This window comes from Oncorhynchus gorbuscha, linkage group LG13, assembly GCF_021184085.1.
Source record: "Oncorhynchus gorbuscha isolate QuinsamMale2020 ecotype Even-year linkage group LG13, OgorEven_v1.0, whole genome shotgun sequence".
NCBI classification, from domain to species: Eukaryota; Metazoa; Chordata; class Actinopteri; order Salmoniformes; family Salmonidae; genus Oncorhynchus; species Oncorhynchus gorbuscha.
The window spans coordinates 56005811-56029675 of NC_060185.1; the positions used below are offsets into that span (position 1 = coordinate 56005811).

The window sequence follows — 23865 nt, forward strand, 5'->3', positions numbered from 1 at the left end:
GACGATGAACCATGCTCCCTTACTACATGACCCAGCGCTCCTCCCTCTCGGCTTTTGCCCGTTCACATCACGGTGCAGGGGAGAATGTTTGCCCCCCTCTCATTGATGCCACGGCAGTTCAAGATTTATTTGTGAACTTATATTAGTACACTCGTAACAACAAAGATTACAAAACTTCCGTTTGCTCAAATAAGCCTCACGTATCAAAAGAGCAATACATTTTAATCTTGACTAAATTTGACTCATTACGCCCAATAAAACTCCTCACTTAATTATGGATCTGATTAACGTGGAACAATTTTGGGCAGAGTAAATCTCGCTACGCCTCTTTCGCTCTTGTACTGCTGATTTGTCGCCACAGATAGTTTACGTTTCTACTGTTGTGGCTAGATGTAGTAGGCCTACTACTCCATCTAGTGTTCACGTTGGGGACCAGTTGACAATTGGGGACCACAGTTAACAATTGTAGCTAAGCCTAAACCATTTCCTAATAACTTAATTCTCCAAACCTGCAATGTTTATTATGCTAACCTGCTATGTAAACAAACCATATGTGCATATCAGTATCACCACACTGGTCAGGATTCAAGCTTAGCTCAGTGGTTTAACTGCTCATGTTCAAAATTGTATTACTAGTAAAACACAACCCTGAAGAAGGAACTGTGTTGTGGAAACTACATGTAGTAGAGTTTCTGTCTACTATATATATATATATATATATATACATATATATATATATACACAAAGGTATGTGGACACCCCTTCAAATTGGTGGATTCGGCTATTTCAGCCACACCCGTTGCTGACAGGTGTAAAACATTGAGCAGACAGCCATGCAATCGCCATTGACAAACATTGGCAGGAGAATGGCCTTTCTGAACAGCTGTGACTTTCACCTTGTGGCACACCTTTCCAACAAGTCAGTTCGTCGAAATTCTACCCTGTAAAATACTGCTATTGTGAAGTGGAAACGTCGAGCAACAAAGGCTCAGCTGCCAAGTGGTAGGCCACACAAGCTCACAGAATTGGACTGTTGACTGTTGAAGCGCGTAAGCATGTAAAAATCATCTGTCCTCTGTTGCTACCGAGTTCCAAACTGCCTCTGGAAGCAACATCGGCACAATAACTGTTTGTCGGGAACTTCATGAAATGGGTTTCCATGGCTGAGCAGCCGCATACCAGACTAAGGGTAGCCTAGTGGTTAGAGCGTTGGACTAGTAACCAAAAGGTTGCAAGTTCAAATCCCGAGCTGACAAAGTACAAATCTGTCGTTCTGCCCCTGAACAGGCAGTTAACCCACTGTTCCTAGGCCGTCATTGAAAATAAGAATTTGTTCTTAACTGACTTGCCTAGGTAAAAAATTAAAATGTGCAATTCCAAGCGTCAGTTAGAGTGGTGTAAAGTTCACCGCCATTAGATTCTGGAGCAGTGGAAACATATTCTTTGGAGTGATTAATCAAGCTTTGCCATCTGGTAGTCTGGGTTTGGTGGATTCCAGGTGAACTCTGCCCCAATGCATAGTGCCAACTGTAAAGTTTGGAAGGGGAATAATTGTCTGGGGCTGTTTTTCATGGTTCGGGCAAGCCTTTATTTCCAGTGAAGGGAAATCTTAATCACAATGACATTCTAGACAATGCGCTTCCAACTTGTTGCAACAGTTTGGAGAATGCCCTTTCCTGTTTCAGCATGACAATGCCCCTGTGCACAAAGCGAGGCCCATACAGAAATGGTTTGTCGAGATCAGTGTGGAAGAACTTGACTGGCTTGCACAGAGCCCTGACCTCAACCACATTGAACATCTTTGGGCTGAATTGGACTGCGAGCCAGGCCTAATCACCCAACATCAATGCCTGGCCTAATGCTCTTGTGGCTGAATGGAAGCAAGTCCCCACAGCAATGTTCCAACATTTGGTTCTAGGGAAAGCCTTCCCAGAAAAGTGGAGGCTGTTATAGCAGAAACAGGGAGGACTAACTCCATATTAATGTCCATGATTTTGGAATGATATATTCAAAGAGCAGTTGTCCACATACTGTTGGTCATGTGTATGTTGCCAATTGCCATTGATTTTAATCTGGGTATGCATAAGTCACTGTCATATTCAATCTGATAAAGCAGCACTTTAACTTCTATGGAGATGTTGGGTGGATAGAAAGAAAGACAGGACCCAAATGTAGTAAAACAATTTTATCATCAATAATTAATCTATCCTACCAATATAAACATGCATCATCAGTTTCTAAAGCCTCTCTACAATAACAATACTAAACAGTTTAGAAGCAACCAACCAAGATGGGAAGAAAAAAAAGGTGGGAGAGATGGTAGGTACTGAAACATATGTTAAGGTGACCCTTGCTCATTTCAAGGAACTCCTTGGACCAACTATAGCGCCTTGAGAAATCTGCAGCCATTTGTGTTAGGCATACAAAATGTCTTAAAATCGGCAATAGATAATACAAAATGAAGAGCAAAAAATATAATCAAAATTCTCTTTAATTACAATGCAATGTTCATCGTTGAAAGATATGTATGAAATTAAGTCAATCAGTATTTTGACTATGTCAGAGTTGTTTGAACTAAATATCAAAAGTACACTGATGAATTAACCCATCCTTCTGAAAAAAAGTATTTCGTAAGTTACACCATTCGTCAAGGTCCACTTCAGGTGGTGAGCAGACCTGGCATATTCCCATGTAGGACACAAATCCACAATGATACTCAAAAGTGTAGTAGAGTTTACATTAGGTCTGTGTACAAGGTTGCCATACCATATTTCAAGCAACAATAGTGAGACTGTTCAAGCCTGACCAGTGGAAGGTCTCGGAGGAGTTTTCTTTAAATGTTTCCTATAACATTTTGAAAGACCTGAATCTGCACACAAATGCTCAATGCGCTAGTATTTACATTATCAAGTGTATCGTCCCAGATCTGCAATCACAGATTTCACAGTGGGGGACAAACACAATATTACCAATGTTAAGGTGTTTCTATTTATCCCCCACGGCTACACAGAAATTATGTAAATTGTGCGCATCATGAAATGAGTGCTATCATAAAACACCAAGGTGATCAGCCTGTGGTTCTGATTGAAGTAAGTCTGATTTATTTAAGATAAAACGGCAAAAGATAAGCTCTTATCATATTGGAGCAACACCGAGTTATAATGATCCACACTGCTGGTTGGACTGCAAGTTAAATAAAAGTCAGAACATCAACACTTTAAATATTAGTCTGTTAATTAGTCCAGTTTCAAAAATCTACCCAAGGTGATTTTGGCCCTGCTCTCCATAGTGGGAGGCAGGTTTGGCAAGTCTGGGAGGGGGTTTGGCTGAGTCACATGGGGGCTGGAGGCTCTGCTGGGGGATCCACTGCAGAGGTGTATGCATCACATGAGATCCAGTATCCACCCCATCACATGACGTACACCTTCTCAGCCTGAGAGAAGTTGTAGACTTCTTTGGTTCTGGGGCAGATCACCTTGTCATCTTGGCGAATTGATAGAAGAGACTAGAAAAGGAGGGACAAATTATTAATATCAATAATAAATTAAAACAATGAATATTAATTCCATTGCCATTGTAAATAAAAAATGTGTGGGATGTCGAGACTCACATTGTATCCATACACATAGCCGTTGGGCAGCATCATGGGTGGGTTGTTCTCGTTCATCACCTCCCCAGAGATTTTGCACACCAGACGGGAGTTGGCACAGTGTGCCATGGGCAGGGGCTGGGCCAGTTTGTTCAGGGACTTGCTACACACAGGGCAGTCAGGGTTTATGGAGGTGCTATCTTCCTTATAGCACTGACTGGGAGCAGAAAGGTTAAGGGATGAAATTTGATCATTTTGCTTTACATTCCATTGCTTCACAGCTGGAGGTCTGTGGCAGAACACATTGAGCCACTTTTTTAAGACTTATGTACCCTGATGTGTGGTTTTGGATAAGGTCTGCCATCACAACCAAAAGGAGACAGAAAGCACATCAGCAAAAAAAGCAGACGACAAACCACTGCTCCCAAGTGGCGCAGCGGTGTAGGCCGTAATTCTAAATAAGAATTTGTTCTTACCTTTTGTGACTAGGGGGGTATTTTCATTTTTTGAAAAAAAAAAATGGAAAAAAAACGTTCCCGTAGTAAACAGGATTATTTGTGAGGACAAGATGCTAGAATATGCATATAATTGACAGCTTAGGATAGAAAGCTGTAAAACTGTAAAAATATTGCCTGTGAGTATAACAGAACTGATGTTGCAGGCGAAAGCCTGAGAAAAATCCAATCCGGAAGTACCTCATGTTTTGAAAGCGATACGTTCCAATGTGTCCCTATTAAGCATTGCCTGGGCTATCAACCAGATTACTCTTTCTCCGTAATCCCGAAGGTGTCTACAGCATTGTGACGTAGTTTTACGCATTTATGTTGAAGAATACCCGTAGGCGGCTACATTGCGCAAGTGGCCACCTCATGCTCCCAGAGAGATTCTCGCGTAACATACAGAGGTAGCCATTACTCCAATCGGTCCTACTGTCCCGATGGATATATTATCGAATAGATATTTGAAAAACACCTTGAGGATTGATTATAAACAACGTTTGCCATGTTTCTGTCGATATTATGGAGCTAATTTGGAATACTTTTCGCCATTTTCGTGACTGCAATTTCCTGGTGATTTCTCAGCCAAACGTGAAAGAACAAATGGAGCTATTTCGCCTACAAAAATAATATTTTTGGAAAAAAGGAACATTTGCTATCTAACTGGGAGTCTCGTGAGTGAAAACATCCGAAGCTTATCAAAGGTAAACGATTTAATTTGATTGCTTTTCTGATTTCCGTGACCAAGTTACCTGCTGCTAGCTGGACAAAATGCTATGCTAGGCTATCGATAAACTTACGCAAATGCTTGTCTAGCTTTGGCTGTAAAGCATATTTTGAAGATCTGAGATGACAGGGTGATTAACAAAAGGCTAAGCTGTGTCTCAATATTTTTCACTTGTGATTTTCATGAATAGGAATATTTTCTAGTAATATTTATGTCCGTTGCATTATGCTAATTAGTGTCAGATGATGACAACGGTCCCGTTCACGGGATGCGGTGTCACTAGAGGTTAACTGCAATGCCTAGTCAAATAAATAACTTGTGGACTTGTTTACGTGCTGCTGTGCATCTTGTTGCTAGAGTCACTTTGCTACCTGCCAACATTACGGTTTTTACATTTTAATTACCGTTTTAAAATGATTATTTTTTCCCCCTCGCTTGACTTGTTTCATTCAACTTTTTCACCCCGGACGCTTTATCTGGACATGGTTCTACAGGACCTTCACTAGCCGAAACTAAGTAGTAATATTAACATTATGCCTTCTAATTGCAGTTGCTGTACTCATAATATACAGGAACAATCACCTTATGGTGAGGACAGCCGTGCTGCAAGCCCAGCTTCAGACGCAATCGTTAGGCAAGGGTAATTTAAGTGCAGGAAAGGATGAAACAGCGTCTGAGCCACAAATAAGTACAGATAGTAGTATAAGTCCCCTCGCACAGTCCCCGCAACCGGACAATTTTCTCATGGCTTCTGGAAGGAAATGCTGTAGGAATGCTCAACCGGTGTCGCTCATTCAGCCGACAGAAACTTTCAACCGGTTCTCCTCATTAAACAACAAGTCGGAGTCAGAGGCTGAGCCTTCTCTGGTCTCTCTTCCACCTGTTATGGGGTCTGAGTTGCCGAAGCTTCCCAGCATTAGCTCTGACAAATTGAAAACCCTAGTCATTGGCGACTCCATTACCCGCAGTATTAGACTTTAAAAAATCATCCAGCGATCATACACTGTTTACCAGGGGGGCAGGGCTACTGACGTTAAGGCTAATCTGAAGATGGTGCTGGCTAAAGCTAAAATTGGCAAGTGTAGAGAGTATAGGGATATTGTTATCCACGTCGGCACCAACGATGTTAGGATGAAATAGTCAGAGGTCACCAAGCACAACATAGCCAGCCTCAGCTAGAAAGATGTCGGTATCGAGTAATTGTCTCTGGCCCCCTCCCAGTTAGGGGGAGTGATGAGCTCTATAGCAGAGGCTCACAACTCAATCGGTGGTTGATAACTGTTTTCTGCCCCACCTAAAATATATAATTTGTAGATAATTGGCCCTCTTTCTGGGACTCACCCACAAACAGGACCAAGCCTGGCCTGCTGAGGAGTGACAGACTCCATCCTAGCTGGAGGGGTGCTCTCATCTTATCTATGAAAATAGACAGGGCTCCAACTCTTATAGCTGATAGACAGCCTGCCAGCTTAGTGGATTCTGCCACTAGCAGTCAGTGTCGTCAGCTCAGCTATCTCCATTGAGACCGTGTCCGTGCCTAGATCTAGGTTGGGCAAAACTAAACATGGCAGTGATCGCTTTAGCAATCTCACTGGAATAAAGACCTCCTCCATTCCTGTCATTATTGAAAGAGATTGTGATACCTCATATCTCAAAATAGGGCTACTTAATGTTAGATCCCACACTTCCAAGGCAGTTATAGTCAATGAAATAATCACTGATCATAATCTTAATCGTGATTGGCCTGACTGAAACATGGCTTAAGCATGATGAATTTACTGTGATAAATGAGGACTCCCCTCCTGGTTACACTAGTGACCATATACCCCACGCATCCCGCAAAGGCGTTGCTAACATTTACGATACCAAATTTCAATTGACAAAAAGAAATGACTGTATTTTCGTCTTTTGATCTTCTAGTCATGAAATCTATGCAGCCTACTCAAATAACTTTTTATAGCTACTGTTTACAAGCCTCCTGGACCATATACAGCATTCCTCACTGAGTTCCCTGAATTCCTACCGGACTTTGTAGTCATGGCAGATAATATTCACATTTTTGGTGACTTTAATATTCACATGTCAGAGTCCACAGAACCACTCCAAAAGGCTTTCAGAGACATCATCGATTCGGTGGGTTTTGTTCAACATGTCTCCGGACCTACTCAGCGCCAGTCATACTCTAGATCGTGTTTTGTCCCGTGGAATAAATATTGTGGATCTTAATGTTTTTCCTCGTAATCCTGGACTATCGGACCACCATTTTATTACGTTTGCAATCGCAACAAATAATCTGCTCAGACCCCAACCAAGGCTCATCAAAAGCTATGTTATAAATTCTCTGACAACCCAAAGATTCCTAGATGCCCTTCCAGACTCCCTACCCAAGGACATCAGAATACAACAATCGGTTAACCACCTAACTGAGGAATTTAATTTAACCTTGAGTATTACTCTAGATGCAGTCGCACCTCTAAAAACAAAAAACATTTGTCATAAGAACCTAGCTCCCTGGTATACAGAAAATACCCGAACCCTGAAGCCAGCTTCCAGAAATTTGGAAAGGAAATGGCGCTACACCAAACTGGAAATCTTTCCGATTCGCTTGGAAAGACAGTACTGTGCAGTATCGAAGAGCCCTCACTGCTGCTCGATCATCCTATTTTTCCAACTTAATTGAGGAGAATAAGAACAATCCTACATTTCTTATTGATACTGTCACAAAGCTAACTAAAACGCAGCATTCCCCAGGAGAGGATGGCTTTCACTTCAGCAGTGATAAATTCATGAACTTCTTTTACAAAAAGACTCCTCTTTAAATCTGCGTATTTCTCCAAAGCTCAGTTGTCCTGAGTCTGCACAACACTGCCAGGATCTAGGATCAAGGGAGACACTCAAGGTTTTTAATACTATATCTCTTGACACATTGATGAAAATAGTAATGGCCTCTACACCTTCAAGGTGCATACTGGAACCTATTCCAACTAAACCAATGAAAGAGCTGCTTCGTGTGCTTGTCCCTCCTATGTTGAACATAATAAACGTCTCTCTATCCACCGGATGTGTACCAAACTCACTAAAAGTGGCAGTAATAAAGCCTCTCCTGAAAAAGCCAAAACTTGACCCAGAAAATATAAAAAACTATCAGCCTATTTCAAATCTGCCATTCCTCTCAAAACATTTTGAAAAAGCTGTTGCGCAGCAACTCACTGCCTTCCTGAAGACAAACAATGTATACGAAACGCTTCGGTATATGAAACACTTCAGTTTAGACCCCATCATAGCACTGAGACTGCACTCGTGAAGGTGGTAAATTAACCTTTAATGGCGTCAGACCAAGGCTCTGCATCTGTCCCCGTGCTCCTAGACCTCAGTGCTGCTTTAGATACCATCAATCACCACATTCTTTTGAAGAGATTGGAAACCCAAATTTGTAAATTTCGGTGTACCTCAAGGTTCCGTTTTAGGACCTCTATTGTTTTCACTATATAGTTTACCTCTTGGTGATGTCATTCCGAAAGACAATGTTAACTTTCACTTCTATGCGAACGGTACATTTCGATGAAACATGGTGAAGCCCCAAAATAACCCTCTGTGGAAGCCAGTGTTTCGGACATAAGGAAGTGGATGGCGGCAAATGTTTTACTTTTAAACTCGGACAAAACAGAGATGCTAGTTCTAGGCCCCAAGAAACAAAGAGATATTATGTTGGATCTCACAATTAATCTTGATGGTTGTACAGTCGTCTCAAATAAAACTGTGAAGGACCTCGGCGTTACTCTGGACCCTGATCTCTCTTTTGACGAGGACAGCTTTTTTCCATCTACGTAACATTGCAAAAATCAGAAACTTTATGTCCAAAAATGTATCCATGCTTCTAGATTAGACTACTGCAAAAATCTACTTTCCTGGATAAAGCACTAAATAAACTTAATTTTAGTTCTAAACACAGAAGCAATAATCTTGACTAGAACCAAAAAAATGTATTATATTACTCCAGTGCTAGCCTCTCTACACTGGCTAACTGTTTAAGGCTAGGGCTGATTTCTAGGTTTAACTGCTAACCTACAAAGCACTACATGGGATTGCTCCTATCTATCTTTCTGATTTGGTCCTGCCATACATACAGCTTTTACATACGCTATAGTCACAAGATGCAGGCCTTCTAATTGTTCCTAGAATTTCTAAGCAAACAGCTGGAGGCAGGGCATTCTCCTATAGAGCTCCATTTTTATGGAATGGTCTGCCTATTCATGTGAGAGACGCAGACTCGGTCTCGACCTTTAAGTCTTTATTGAAGACTCATCTCTTCAGTTGGTCATAGTCTGGCCTAGGGGTGTGAATGGAAAGGCCCGGGTGCGACGAACCACCTTTGCTGTCTCCGCCTGGCCGGTTTCCCTCGCTACACTGGGATTCTCTGCCTCTAACCCTATTACGGGGGCTGAGTCACTGGCTTACTGGTGCTCTTCCATGCCGTCCCTAGGAGGGGTGTGTCACTTGAGTGGGTTGAGTCTCTGACGTGATCTTCCTGTTCGAGTTGGCGCCCCCTTGGCTTCGTGCCGTGGGGGAGATCTTCGTGGGCTATACTCTGCCTTGTCTCAGGGTACTAAGTTGGTGGTTGAAGATATCCCTCCAGTGGTGTGGGGGCTGTGCTTTGGCAAGGTGGGTGGGGATATATCCTGCCTGGTTGGCCCTGTCCGGGGGTATAGTCGGACGGGGCCATAGTGTTTCCCGACCCCTCCTGTCTCAGCCTCCAGTAATTATGCTGAAATAGTTTGTGTCGGGGGGGCTAGGGTCATTCTGTTATATCTGGAGTATTTCTCCTGTCTTATCCAGTGTCCTGTGTGAATTTAAGTATGCTCCCTCTAATTATCTCGCTCTCTCTTTCTCTCCTCAGAGGCCATGAGCCCTAGGACCATGCCTCAGGACTACCTGGCCTGATATGACTCTTGCTGTCCCCAGTCCACCTGGTCGTGCTGCTGCTCCAGTTTCAACTGTTCTGCCTGCGACTATGGAACCCTGACCTGTTCACCGGACGTGCTACCTTGTCCCGGACCTGCTGTTTTCAACTCTCTCTCTACCACACCTGCTGTCTCTAACTCTGAATGTTCGGCTGTGAAAAGCCAACTGCCATTTACTCCTGAGCTGCTGACATGTTGCACCCTCTACAACCACTGTGATTATTGTTATTTGACCCTGCTGGCCATCTATGAACGTTTGAACAGCTTGTCCATGTACTATTATAATCTCCACCCAGCACAGCCAGAAGAGGACTGGCCACCCCTCAGAGCCTGGTTCCTTTCTAGGTTTCTTCCTAGGTTCCTGCCTTTCTAGGGAGTTTTTCCTAGCCACCGTGCTTCTACATCTGCATCGTTGCTGTTTAGGGTTTTAGGCTGGGTTTCTATATAGCACTTTATGACATCGGCTGATGTAAAAAGAGCTTCATAAATACATTTTATTGATTGATTAAATAAAAAATTATGTTCCTACCAGAAATAGCAAAACTAAGGAGCACAGAGCGGTGACCAGAAAGGATACGGAGTTTTGATAGCAGACAAGCCGGCCTGGAGTGTGATGGTAAACACAGAGTTGTTGCCCAGCTGATGTAATCTGTAGTTGTCATATCTGAACTGTTGGATCAGCATTTTCCAGCGGGCTGGATCCAGGAGATCCTGTGAGGGTTGATTGACAAAGGGATAATCAGACCATTTTTATTCCACCTTTATTTAATCAGGTAGGCAAGTTGAGAACAAGTTCTCATTCACAACTGCAACCTGGCCAAGATAAAGCAAAGCAGTGCGACAAAAACAACAAAGTTTCACATAAACGTACAGTCAATAACACAATAGAAAAATCTATGTACAGTGTGTGCAAATGTAGAAGATTAGCGATGTAAAGGCAATAAATAAGCCATAGTGGTGAAGTAATTACAATTTAGCATTAACACTGGAATGATAGATGAGCAGATGATAATGTGCAAGTAGAGATACTGGGGTGCAAAGAGCAACAAGATAAATAGCAATATGGGGATGCGGTAGTTGGGTGTGCTATTTACAGATAGGCTGTGTACAAGTACAGTGATCAGTAAGCTGTTCTGACAGCTGATGCTTAAAGTTAGAGAGGAAGATATGAGTCTCCAGCTTCAGTGATTTTTGCAATTCATTCCAATCATTGGCAGCAGAGAACTGGAAAGAAAGGCGGCCAAAGCAGGTGTTGGCCTTGGAGATGACCAGTGAAATATACCTGCTGGAGCGCGTGCTACGGGTGTCTGTTGCTATAGTGACCAGTGAGCTGAGATAAGGTGGGGCTTTACCTAGCAAAGACTTATAGATGACCTGGAGCCAGTGGGTTTGGCGACGAATATGTTGCGAGGGTCAGCCAACGAGAGCATACATGTCGCAGGTGCTGGGTAGTATATGGGGCTTTGGTGACAAAATGGATGGCACTGTGATAGACTACATCCTGTTTGCTGAGTAGAGTGTTGGAGGCTATTTTGTAAATGACATCACCAAAGTTAATAAGGATCGATAGGATAGTCAGTTTTACGAGGGTATGTTTGGCAGCATGAGTGAAGGAAGCTTTGTTGGATGCCAATTCTAGATTTAATTTTTGATTGGAGATGCTTAATGCGAGTCTGGAATGAGAGTTTACAGTCTAACCAGACACCTAGGTATTTGTAGTTGTCCACCTATTCTAAGTCAGAACCTTCCAGAGTAGTGATGCTCGTCGGGCAGCAATCGGTTGAAGAGCATGCATTCAGTTTGACTAGCATTTAAAAGCAGTTGGAGGCCACAGAAGGAATGTTGTATGGCACTGAAGCTAGTTTGGAGGTTTATTAACAGTGTCCAAAGAAGGGCCAGATGTATACAGATTATAGGTCTACAGTATTTTGACATGCACAAAGTAGGGATTTAACGATTCACAGATACGGATCGGTCCCGATCCAAATTAAGCATGCATTGGTTATAAAACCAACTCTTTTTCTGTCTTATTCCGAAAATAACTTGAATATTTTCTGACTGAATTGATGCATTCTCTCCTTCAGCCTATCAAACTTTTATGCATGTAACTGCGCATGACATTGACCCACAACTCAGATAACTGTGCTCACAGTGCGGGAGATGCAGCACCTTCAGATGATTGTAAATTGATTTTCGCAATATTAAGTCATAGGCTTTATTAATTGAGGGACAACTAATGTATTTTCCTGGGTCAGTATGGGGATGAGGTAGGTAGGTAGATTTCGGAGCATGCTCGGTTCCAACCCAACCATTTGTTCGAAAAAGTGGAGTAGGGTTCACAATAAGTTCAAGGCAAAGAAACAAGGATCGCAGTGGAGATGCTGCCTGCTTGTTTGGCACGTGAAACTGAAAGAAAAATGCAGTCTTCACAAAAGAATGAGCTATGTTGTATTTTCTATTGTAGTCGACAATTAGAGTAGCCATGTTTTGCTAACAAAAGCTAGTGTCAGCTACTTAGCTGGCTAGTGGCTAGCTAGCCTAGCAGCTGAAAAAACAAGCCAACTAACAAAATATCTTTATAACTTTAACAAATATTATTTTATCAGAGAAAGAAAATCATAAACTTCAAAATTGGTAACACCAAAGTCAAAGTTTTATAGCTTTGGGGCGGCAGCGTAGCCTAGTGGTTAGAGCGTTGGAATAGTAACCGGAAGGTTGCAAGTTCAAACCCCTGAGCTGACAAGGTACAAATCTGTAGGCAGTTAACCCACTGTTCCCAGGCCGTCATTGAAAATAAGAATAACTGACTTGCCTGGTTAAATAAAGGTAAAATAAAATAAATAGCAAGGTCCAACGAGTCAAAATGTTGCAAACGTTTGAGCAGAGTTGAGTAGCTAGGCCAGGCCTACTGAACTCTGCTCAAACGTTGGCAACATTAGTCAATTGTCTCACAGTTCATGTTTATTGATCATTATGTGTACTAAATAGCCAGTTTTCAAGGAACAAACACCAGTGAATGTACCTGGTTGTTCACCAGCCCCAAGCACTACCTCTGCTCCCAGTACTGACTGGTTATCAGCCTCCATTTTATTCCAAACACTGTTTTACTAATTTCCCCAAAATATTTATAGTGCTCATTAATATTTGTATTGTGGTTTACTTTCAAAGTCCAGAAGTGAGAATAAAGGTTTAGTTTTGTGTGCTGAAAAAGCTGTTGGTATTTCATTATCTCAATGCATCCTATTTGAACATAAAGTGCTGACAAAGTACAGAAGAGCTGTATGCCACAGACTTTACAGGCTGCCTTCTACTTGTGGCGTAGTTCAATATCATCGAAATTACTCCACACAGACATCAGGCTTCATTTTATTAACAAGAATAAAACTCCACATTTTCGTACAAAGTACTTTGGTTCACAGTGCACACGAATAACTGAGTCTATGCATCCATCAAGGAGTGTGTATGTGAGAAGTCCAAACAAAAATATTTTATGCATCATTGATGGTCTTGGGTTGAGTTGTCCTCTCCTAACTATGTCTTCCTGCTATGGAAGAGCTTCCCACTTGTTTAACTTGCAAGCCTGTCACACTGGCTTGGTTGTGTCAGGGGACAACCCTCGTCCACTCTCCAGGTTGGTAGTTGCCAGAAGGGAGGGGGTGTCAACAAAAGAGGGAGCCACGATTCTTGCGTTAGGCTCATGAGCTTAATCTGTGGAGGACAGGTAGTTCAGGAGGGCAACACAAGCCCTTAGCTTTTTCAGGGATAAACCCAATTAGGTGACCAAGAATCTTCATCCTTGCAGCCATGATCCCGCACACATTATGTGACTCTCCGACAGAGTGGCGATAGTTCCAGGTACCCTCAGGTTCATTGAGACGGACACCTGTGAGTGAGTGGTAACAAGAGAATATATGTCAGATATAATATACATATGGTAAACAAAAACACCATCCCATTTTCCAGAAACCATACTCCAAACACCTTGATAAAACTGGCATTTCTCATATAGAGGTGAATACAAGTAATCGTTAACAAGGGAAATTAGAAACAGAAAAAGTGAAACTGTCTCCAACATGCTATTATCAACATACCTGAATAAGGGCGCATGCAGTTCTCATGTAGGGGGAAGCTATCCCCCAGGAAAACACAAGGACTTGGCGTTGTGGTACCTGGCAGGATAGCTTGCAGTGGAAAAATCGAGGGTCTTCTGCAGCAGTTTGGACCCAAATGAACTCTTGAAACTCACCATAGTTCTCTCAGCCATATACCCCTACGTCCACAATTGTCAACATGTAGCGAGCATCTTCTCAGTCTCCGTATCTCGCCTGTCATGTGTTGCCTGGTACAGAAAATCTAGATCCCCGGGAATTTGCACAACTCTAGTCAATTGTCTCTCTGTGTACTCTTATTCTCCAGCACGTGTCTTCCTTGTTTGGCCGTAGATGGCTATTACCAGCTCATCTCCCTCTACTGTACCGGGGTAATAATGCCGCTTTTCCTCCTCCTTTTAATACGAACGTCCTTTTAGAGAGCACGCGAGCACACTAGTTGCGCCTCCCCACCCCCCCAATCTGATAGTGGTAGATGCTCAGTCTGCCTCTATGGCTCAGCTCACACAGTACATCATGCTCACACAAACACAGCTCAGAGAAGTCAGCTCAGACAGACCCAGCTCAGCTCCTGAGCATAACATATTAATTTAGTGTGAAAAATGAATGTGTTCATGCAACAATTGTTAGTGCAATATTTTCAAATTAAAAGTAGAATTCCTATATCGGAGTCCATGTATCTAGATGCGTATCAAATTGTGCTTGCAAGGAAGGGGGATACCCAGTCAGTTGTACAACTGAAATGTGTCTTCCGCATTTAACCCAACCCTACAAAGGAGGCATATGCGAGTGCATACACACTAGAGGTCACTACTATGGTATTACCTTATAAGGGGAGATATGGGTGTCTGAGGGGAACGCCAGCATGCCCATAACCTGCCGCACTTCGTCCAGCTGACCCCCCTCCGCTTGGCTGAAGTGCTTCCGGGCATGTCTGTGAGAAACATGGTTCATGATTGTTCTCATTTCAACTATGAATATATGTTTCAACATTAACCTGAATATTTTAATATAGGATGTGCTATGGCAGTTCAAACAGATTCCTACCTGACAGCGTCCATGCGCTTGTTCTGTCGAATGAGCTCGATAAACTCCTGGATTCGTAGGCTAAACTCCAAGCAGCTCTGGAAGGAAAAGCATCAATGAGTTCATATATAACGTAATGTATGAGACACTGCCATTGTGATCTACTAACAGACATGGCTCACCTTCATCTTGCGGAGGCGTGACTTGTTGTCATGGCACCAGGCCAAACAGGTGGCTGTTTCCTGTCGCTCCAGTGACTCCTCCACCTCTTTGGCTGTGAGGAACATCTCAATGTTGACCAGATCCTGGAGAACAGGGGGAAAGCGGGGTTATGTCAAATAGAGACAGCACACGTAGTTCCATTTACATTACATTTACATTTAAGTCATTTAGCAGACGCTCTTATCCAGAGCGACTTACAAATTGGTGCATTCACCTTATGACATCCAGTGGAACAACCACTTTACAATAGTGCATCTAAATATTTTAAGGGGGGGAGGGGGGGGGTGAGAAGGATTACTTTATCCTATCCTAGGTATTCCTTAAAGAGGTGGGGTTTCAGGTGTCTCCGGAAGGTGGTGATTGACTCCGCAAAAAGTTCCCTAAGCAATTGAAATACTAGGAGCTCTACAAGCAATTTGAGATACCACAGAAGTCGCTTTCTGTAAGGAATAAGGAACTCTATTGTAGCATCCATGTATATAAGATGACATGTTGACAGAAAGAAGTGGGATGCACCTCAATGCCACTTTGCCGTGCCAGTTTGACCGCTGTGTTGTAATAGCCACACCGCAGCAAGTGTTCTACCATCATGCGGTCCATTCGTTTCTTCTTCCAGACGTTGACGCCTGCTGGTTGGTCGCTGCTGTGTTCCTTCAGGTGTTCAATCCTCCGCTTACACAGCTTAGCACTCTCATCCTCAGCCTGGATGGACTCAGCAGCCTACACAACATCCACCATTTAGATTTTGTATACTTACAACATGCAGTATCTCTGCTCTGCTGGGTCCTCTCTTTGTATTGTATTTTACTGCTATATTTTTCTACTAAGTTTCATGATGATGAATCATTATTCTGTCTTGGAAATCGCTCAATAAAAATACAATATTTGACAAGTGTTTGGATTTGAAAACATGTAAAGGTGGCTTATTTTCAGAAATTCTCCCTGAAATAGCAGTAGCTAAGCTATCTGGGGTTGGAGGAGGAATACCATTTTTAAAAATGCACAGCAACATTCCAATGCTAATTGTTCTGAGAACAACTGGGTGAACCTACCTTTCTCTTCAGGGCACTGAGCTTCTCCACCACCCCATCCAGAAGGGACACCACAGAATCCACCACTGGGAAACTGCTGAGGGTCTTCTCCAGCTCTGCCACCACCATGGTTACGTGACTCGTCTCCCGGTCAATGTTCTTCTGTGCAGCTCTGAAACGCTTGTTCAGAGTTTCATATGGTACCTGTACAAATGAACAATGCAAAACCTAAGTGAGGAGGCTTCGGTAGTACATTCTGACTAATAATCATTCTTTGGCTGAAGTTTCCAATTATTTGACACAACTTGTTGAGAACATATCCACCAATATATGACACTTTCCAACCAATCACTAAGGCATCAACACAGAACAGCAATCTTACATAACCGTCTAATTATGCTAACATAACTACTCAAATAGCATACAATTACTCTTGCAACCCTTAATGAATTAAATAACTATTCTGGTAAAATGGCCACTAACAAAGCAAAACATTAGTCGTATATGGCAGCAGCCACAGACCAATAGTGTCGCAGTGTGATTTGGCTGCAGACTGAATCTTCTCAGCCATATTGAGGTAGTACCTTGAGGACATAGCTCGATAGGGAAAAAGCGCTATCTAGCTAGCGCAATCTTGCTATAGCTACTAGTCACGTACAGAGCATAATTATACAGCTCCAAACGATCAACTGACTAGTATGCATCATGTTGCTTTGGATTTACTAGAGAGCTGACCCTTCATGCCATGTTGATTTCACAAGCTATGGAGAATTTGGAAACAAACGTGAATAGCGAACGTTACATGTCTCTGTTAGCTAGTTATCTAACTAACGTAGTTAAATAAATGTAAGATAGAAAATAGTTAGCTATGAATAGGTTGCTTCCCACGCCACAGAAGAATATCGACGGAGAACCAGCTAACGTTAGTTAGTTAAAGTTTACTAGTTAGCCTAGCTAGGTATCAACATAGCTGATTAAACTGGCTGGCTAGCAAAAGTAATGACTACGAAATTATCTGTTTAGATAACAAAGTTAGTAAATAGTCAATTATCGAGACGATTGGAGATTATCAACTAATAGGTTGCGATGTGGTGTATCTGACCACACCATCACATCTGTTCGCATTAATTTTCACCATCTGACATCAGCCGTTGTTTAACAAACTTGCCCCCAGGCGTCGCTAGCTAACGTTAGCTAGTCATCCAAATAATCGAAATTAGTGCCTAGTTTGACAAATCTGAAGCTTGTGCCTGCATCATAATCGGTTCGTCTCAATATTCGTTCAAATAAGCTATTTCAAACCTTCAAAGTGGGATATTCTTGAACCTTCAGAGCCATGGAGAGTTGGGCAGCTGTCTCTTGCACCGCCATCTTCGTTTGTGATTTTCTCCAAATACTTTCTCATGGAGCCAGATAGCTGCCAAAAGGTTGAACGCACGTTACATTTACATTTAAGTCATTTAGCAGACGCTCTTATCCAGAGCGTATCGTTAGGATCGTAAGAAAATCCACACGTAAATTATTAAGATTGTAAGAAAAGCCATGCATGAAACGTAAACGTGAAATTTCATCTGAACATACAAACACCATGTTACGATTATGGACTAACATTTTGGACTTGAACAAATCTTGTCTTGCAATCCTGATCTACAAAAATACCTTTCAGAGTTTTGGCAGTTTTCACCAACAATACAAAAAAACGTACACCAAAACAGCTTGTGAGGGAGGAGTGCTAAGCAAACAAGCCTAACGCAGCATAAAAAACGGAAGTCAGGGAAACCGGAAAGAGATATCTTGGACGTTTTCAAGTTAAAAGTCTCCATTCTCTATTACTCGTCAGTTGAGTTTACTTCACATTTAGGTAGATCGTGTAATGGATTTGTTTGCCAGTTTAAGTCTAGATAGCACTATTATGCCTAAAACAGTGACGTTTCAATCATTTAGATGTATCACTATAGCATGGGCATATGTCTGGGTGATGTGTACATCCCCAAAACATGACTATCAATATTGCACCATCCCATTCTCTACGATTTGTCTGCAATCATAACCAGTAGTATCTACCAGTAATAATGAAACATAGTAATAATAATATATAAAAATAGATGTTTGGTGAATCTATGAATTACGTATTTTCACTGCAGTCTTAGCCACTCATTTTGTTTTATAGAATATTTTTATTTTTATTTAACTCAAAATCTTGCCAAAGTATATTCTGTAGGAGGGGTTAATAAGAATTTAAAATAGTTTATGAATCGGTTCATGAACATATGGACTTTGGGAGGGGTTAAACATTGGCCAAGTCTGGCATAAGCCTATTTCTATTTGACCTTTTTTTAAGTAGACAAGTCAGCTAAGAACATATTCTTATTTACAATGATAGCATACCCCGGTAATGCTGGGCCAATTGTTTTACCGCCCTATGGGACTCCCTATCACGGCGAGATATGATGCAGCCTGGATTTGAACCAGGGACTGCACTGATATGCAGTGACTTAGACCACTGTGCCACTCAGGAGCCCCAGTTGAAGAGCTTGTGATCTCCATGCAGCACTCCTCAGCCCTTCTGGAGGAATGCAGCCATAGAGTCATTATACCCTAATGTAGAGGCCTATTTGCCTACTAGCCAAATAAAGTGCAGAGCATGCATGTTTAACAAGGTTGGTTATGTTTCCACTTGCCTCTAAAGAAAGGTGTATTTAATGTTCAAGCATTCTTATTGGTTGGTTCAATTCCGATGACAATAAGGCGTGTTGTTATTGGCCCCGCTTGCAGATAGGGGGAGATTGCGAATGTCAGGTCTCCCCAGTATGAAAATGTGATGCAAGGGTTAGGTCACATTCTGAAAACTATTTTCTATTTTACAATGTGTACAAATTTGCTTTACATAGCTGATTTATACATGTGTGGGTATATTTACATTTACATTTAAGTCATTTAGCAGACGCTCTTATCCAGAGCGACTTACAAATTGGTGCATTCACCTTATGACATCCAGTGGAACAACCACTTTACAATAGTGCATCTAAGTATTTTAAGGGGGGGGGTGAGAAGGATTACTTTATCCTATCCTAGGTATTCCTTAAAGAGGTGGGGTTTCAGGTGTCTCCGGAAGGTGGTGATTGACTCCGCTGTCCTGGCGTCGTGAGGGAGTTTGTTCCACCATTGGGGAGCCAGAGCAGCGAACAGTTTTGACTGAGCTGAGCGGGAACTGTACTTCCTCAGTGGTAGGGAGGCGAGCAGGCCAGAGGTGGATGAACGCAGTGCCCTTATTTGGGTGTAGGGCCTGATCAGAGCCTGGAGGTACTGAGGTGCCGTTCCCCTCACAGCTCCGTAGGCAAGCACCATGGTCTTGTAGCGGATGCGAGCTTCAACTGGAAGCCAGTGGAGAGTATATGGCACCTGTTAGGGATTGAGGGGCTTTCTGGTATGTGCTTTGGTATATGATTGCTGTATATAAGTGTGTTAGCTAGCATGCACCGATGTAATGGTCACATAAGCTCACTGCGAACACAGTTGTTTTCATGCTACACATTTTACCATCGACTGCCATCAACACATTAACCCCTGCATAACTAAAGTGCTGTTTCCTATTTAACAACAGGTATTTACACGTTATATTTTGTATTGTATTTTGTTTATGCCCCAGTATGAAAATGCGATGCAAGGGATTTTACCATTGACAGCCATTAACATCATTAAGCCCTGCACAACTAATGTGCTGTTTCCTATTTAACAACAGCTAATAAATAATGCTCAACTGGGACCACTGGCTGGGCTGATTTGTTTGGACAAAACACAACGCAAGGAGAGTACGATTACCATCTGTTACACATGCTACCTGCAACTCATCATTCCAACATATTTGAACATTTAATTCCAGGCTGCATCCCATCTGGGAGTCCCATAGAGGTGTCATGACGTTGGCCTGGGGGTAGGTTTATGACAGTCATAAATACCTCTTTCCCCCTTTTTCCTCTCTCTACCCTACTGATGTGAAATTTGAAAACCCCTTGGTTAACATAGAGATTCTGGGAACATCAGAAGGTGGGGGGAAATGAACTATATTCTGGTAATCCGACCAATTGAACATATGCAGTGGTACTTAATGAATAAGATGTCAGTTCGATTGTCATCTGAGACATTCTCCTCAATGATAGGAGGACAAACGCTACAGTGGAAAATCTACACATCAGAGTTATCGGATTCACATGGAATTGTTGTTCAATTTAAATGTTTGAATATAAAATGATTGGTGAAAGATTAAATGTAATTTTAGCTTCCAAATGAGAGAGTTGGGTTTTCATAAGGTTAGGGCTCTGCTCAATCAGTTACCCGCCCCTGTGAAGAGACATGGGCTGTAGACTGTGAAACACGCCCTTCTCCCTCCACTATATAAGGCCTTGACGACAATATAACCTCCTGTTCCAAGTACGTGAGGTCTGCAGCGTCTGCGTTAAAAGGACTAACATGTCAACTACAGGACTAAGCCAACCTCAGCGTGAGCTTTGTTTGCGAATGGCATGAACTTTGAATTCTTATTCACTACAGAAGTGATACCTCCTAGCCATTGAGTTAACAACAGCAGCTGCAAACGCGGGCTAGGAAAGAACAGTCAGAGTATCCCCTCTACCACACAACAACGTTACTACAACGTATCCAATTGACCACCAGAGACATTCTTCAAAGGACAAAGGACCCGGTTTGGCAACACGGCCTTCCATCAACTAGCAACCTACCGAAGCGCAGAGTAAATATTTATTGCATTTGCCTTTTCTAAATGGGCGGTAATTTAGAATGCTGTACTGTATTTACGATAGCACAGCTTCTCCCTTTGTCCCTCAGTCTTCCCGCTCTTTCACTCAAACCCAGCCCGTTTCTTTTGCGTAACCAGCTGTCAAATCTGTTCCGCCCGCTAGGTACGTTTTCCTTTATGACATAATTTGTAATCAAGGTATAATTAATTCTGTGTATATGTAATTCTGTGTGATTAGTTAGGTATTTAGTAAATAAATAATTAAACCCAACTTTGTATTGCTAATTCAACTTGTTAGCCAGGGTTCATGAAGAATTTACAACTTTTGATGTTATTGATGTAAGATTTTACTAGATCTTTAAGAGTTTATTTGGAAGATAACAGCTCTATAAATATTATTTTGTGGTGCCCCGACTCTCTAGTTAATTACATTTACACGATTAGCTCAATCAGGTAATGTTAATTACGGAGAAAGGATTTTATAGAATAGCATGTCATATCACTTAATCCGGCATAGCCAAAGATACGACATATTGATGCAAACTGGTAAGGGCCCAAAAATGTGCACTGAAACATGCAAAAACCCTGCTAGGGAGAAATGCAGGTTTTAACTAATTAAACAACAAAGAATACGATCGACATGATCAGTCTCTGTGTTTAAAATAAAAAGTGGTTAATGTGAACCTAACTCACAGCTAAAAAATGTAAAGAATGCAATCTGCTGTTATTTGTTGCATAGACTTCACTGTAAATTACACTCAAGTCTTGAGAAAAATAACAATACACTAATATTACAGTTAGGCATGACAGCCTTTATAATAGAAGGCTTGTGACCACACACATAACATTGCACTTGGGGCAAAAAAATATCCTAAAGTATAAATAGAATGAAACAAACAGATATTCTATTTTTGCTCTAATATAGTGGCCACTATAGACATCAATCAAATGCACAAATGTCTAAAATAATGTTTTCTAAGTCAAAAATATATATAATCCCCTTCACACACACACACACACACACACACACACACACACACACACACACACACACACACACACACACACACACACACACACACACACAACTCTCAAATTCAACACAACAAAACAATATCTTTGGGATACACTGCACATTATTACATTGTACACTTTCTGCCTGTGGACATCTGTTCTACGATGTGCCAGCAAAAGTGAGAAATAGGGAAAGTATGTGGTGTTCCTTTCACCTCTATAGTGGCATCCAACTTAAACCAGGCCCAGCTCCAGCTACACTCCCGAATCCACGTTTAACAAGCAACGCCTCATTTTCACCTAATTATCGAATTCTGAAAATGAACCACAAACTGTAGAGGGAAAACATTAGTTAACAGATAGTGGTTAATTCGTTAGCTAGTTAACATTTCACACAGATTACCAGGGGTCCATTAAGCAACTAACGCGTTACAACTTGAGTTGAGGAACGGCAACAAATCGGTTACCAGTTAATACTATAGATAATTGGTTAGGTTACTAATGTTAGCTCATCTGATGTTGTAACGTTAGCTGTCTGACTTTATTAGCAAGCTAATTATCACACCATAAACTAAATTATTTGATCAGATAAGTTGACTAATGTTGCCCAACATTTCTCTGGCTAGCTTGGCGGAGAATTCGATCCAGCTAGGAAGATACTTAACAATGCTAATACTTGTTCCACCACAATTTCTCCATCACCTCAAACTTTCCAAATGCCAGTAGTTTTCCGGTTACAGCTCAGGAAGTATGCTTCATCACCTTCTCACCCCCGTCTCCGTGGTCAGGCTTCTCACCTAACGTTACCTTGTCGTTGTTGCCCAGGGATGCGCGGCTGTAACTAGCAAGCTGACGTTCCGGATGCTGTAACTAGCAAATTGGTTGTCTCTTCTTTCTTCAGTCGCTGCTGTGCTGCATTCTGTTATTATGTAAACGATTGGCTGAGCCTTGGATTACAGCCAGTATTGCTCCAAATGCTCATCACTCGTTCACTCACAGCCAGTAAATACATTAAGGTGCAGACCAGGTCTTTATTTTAATAACGGAGCATTTTTAAAATTCAAACTGACCCCCTGCAACTGAACACTGATATTGTATGAGACTCCTGTTTCCCCAAATCGAAGACGAGATTGCTATGGTTGGTTGAAAATGCTCTGTGCTACACCAAACAGTACCTTTTGTTCTGGATCTGATAAAGTTAGTTGTTTAGCTACCCCTAGTGGCAGTTTAAGTGCAGCAGTGTAGAATTTACTTGTTTGTCTCATGTGACAGGAAGCAGTTTCAGAAGTGAAGCAATGGCTCCAGTCCAAATACTTAAAAAGACACACACTATCCCCTCAGCCCTCAAATTAAGTGGACACTTCTGACGAGTATACACTTGCAGGGCGAGGGAGGAATGAATGATTTTTAAATGGACCGCCCTTGCCTGAAAATTCGTCACTCGTTCATCCCGTGATGATTGTTTTCAGCCACCAGTAGCTTGTGGGTGCTTAATATGCGCTACAGTCAATTATGATTGCATGTCTAATTATTAATATACGCCTACTGTATGATAGCTAGCAAATGAATTAGCTAACTATCATTAGCCTGCCTAGCTGGAACGTTTGAAGGAAAATGTATTATTTCTACAATTTCCAAAAGATAACCAAACATATTTACTTTTTACGAGATGTGTTTGTGCCGTCATGTGCATTAGTAGCACAATTTCTAACTTATTTGCATTTGTTTTTACGTATGCTGACTTCTCCATTGATGTTGTTTTTAAGTCTTGGTGGACTTTTCTTAGCGGATGTACAATCGTCGCGAATTGAATTATGGGGAGTTTCATTCCCTGGAATGAACATAATTGTACAAACTCGACTAAAAACGAGGGCTGAGGGGCTTACGTTGCAAACTTCCCTTGCTTGGCTAATCATTTGGACCGCCCTCCTAG

The 23865-nt window shown here is 41.9% G+C and overlaps 1 protein-coding gene across 3 annotated transcripts; it reads right to left on the minus strand.

Annotated features, from left to right (window-relative positions):
• Positions 1–2170: 2170 nt before the first annotated feature.
• LOC123993186 (E3 ubiquitin-protein transferase MAEA-like) lies at positions 2171–17961 on the minus strand. 3 transcript variants are annotated; one of them, XM_046295060.1, is made up of 10 exons: positions 17822–17961; positions 17465–17579; positions 16184–16366; positions 15717–15851; positions 15092–15214; positions 14931–15007; positions 14709–14817; positions 10352–10485; positions 3611–3806; positions 2171–3505 (listed from the first exon to the last, which is right to left on the minus strand). In XM_046295060.1, the coding sequence occupies exons 2-10, from the start codon at positions 17531–17533 to the stop codon at positions 3410–3412; spliced, it is 1122 nt and encodes a 373-aa protein (XP_046151016.1). In that variant the 5' UTR covers positions 17534–17579; positions 17822–17961; the 3' UTR covers positions 2171–3409. The 3 variants fall into 3 exon arrangements, with proteins under 3 accessions (XP_046151016.1, XP_046151015.1, XP_046151017.1); XM_046295059.1 differs by having other exon boundaries at positions 15648–15851; XM_046295061.1 differs by lacking the exon at positions 15717–15851.
• Positions 17962–23865: the final 5904 nt, after the last annotated feature.

What these genes read in the sequence shown, in the direction of transcription:
- LOC123993186 (XM_046295059.1), bottom strand. Translation starts at nt 17,533, where the DNA reads ATGGCGGTGCAAGAGACAGCTGCCCAACTCTCCATGGCTCTGAAGGTT. An exon ending in TCAGTGCCCTGAAGAGAAAG is followed by an intron (nt 15,852 to 16,183) that starts GTAGGTTCACCC and finishes GATGTTGTGTAG; the next exon opens with GCTGCTGAGTCCATCCAGGC. An exon ending in TTGTCTGCTATCAAAACTCC is followed by an intron (nt 3,807 to 10,351) that starts GTATCCTTTCTG and finishes TTCTGCTCCCAG; the next exon opens with TCAGTGCTATAAGGAAGATA.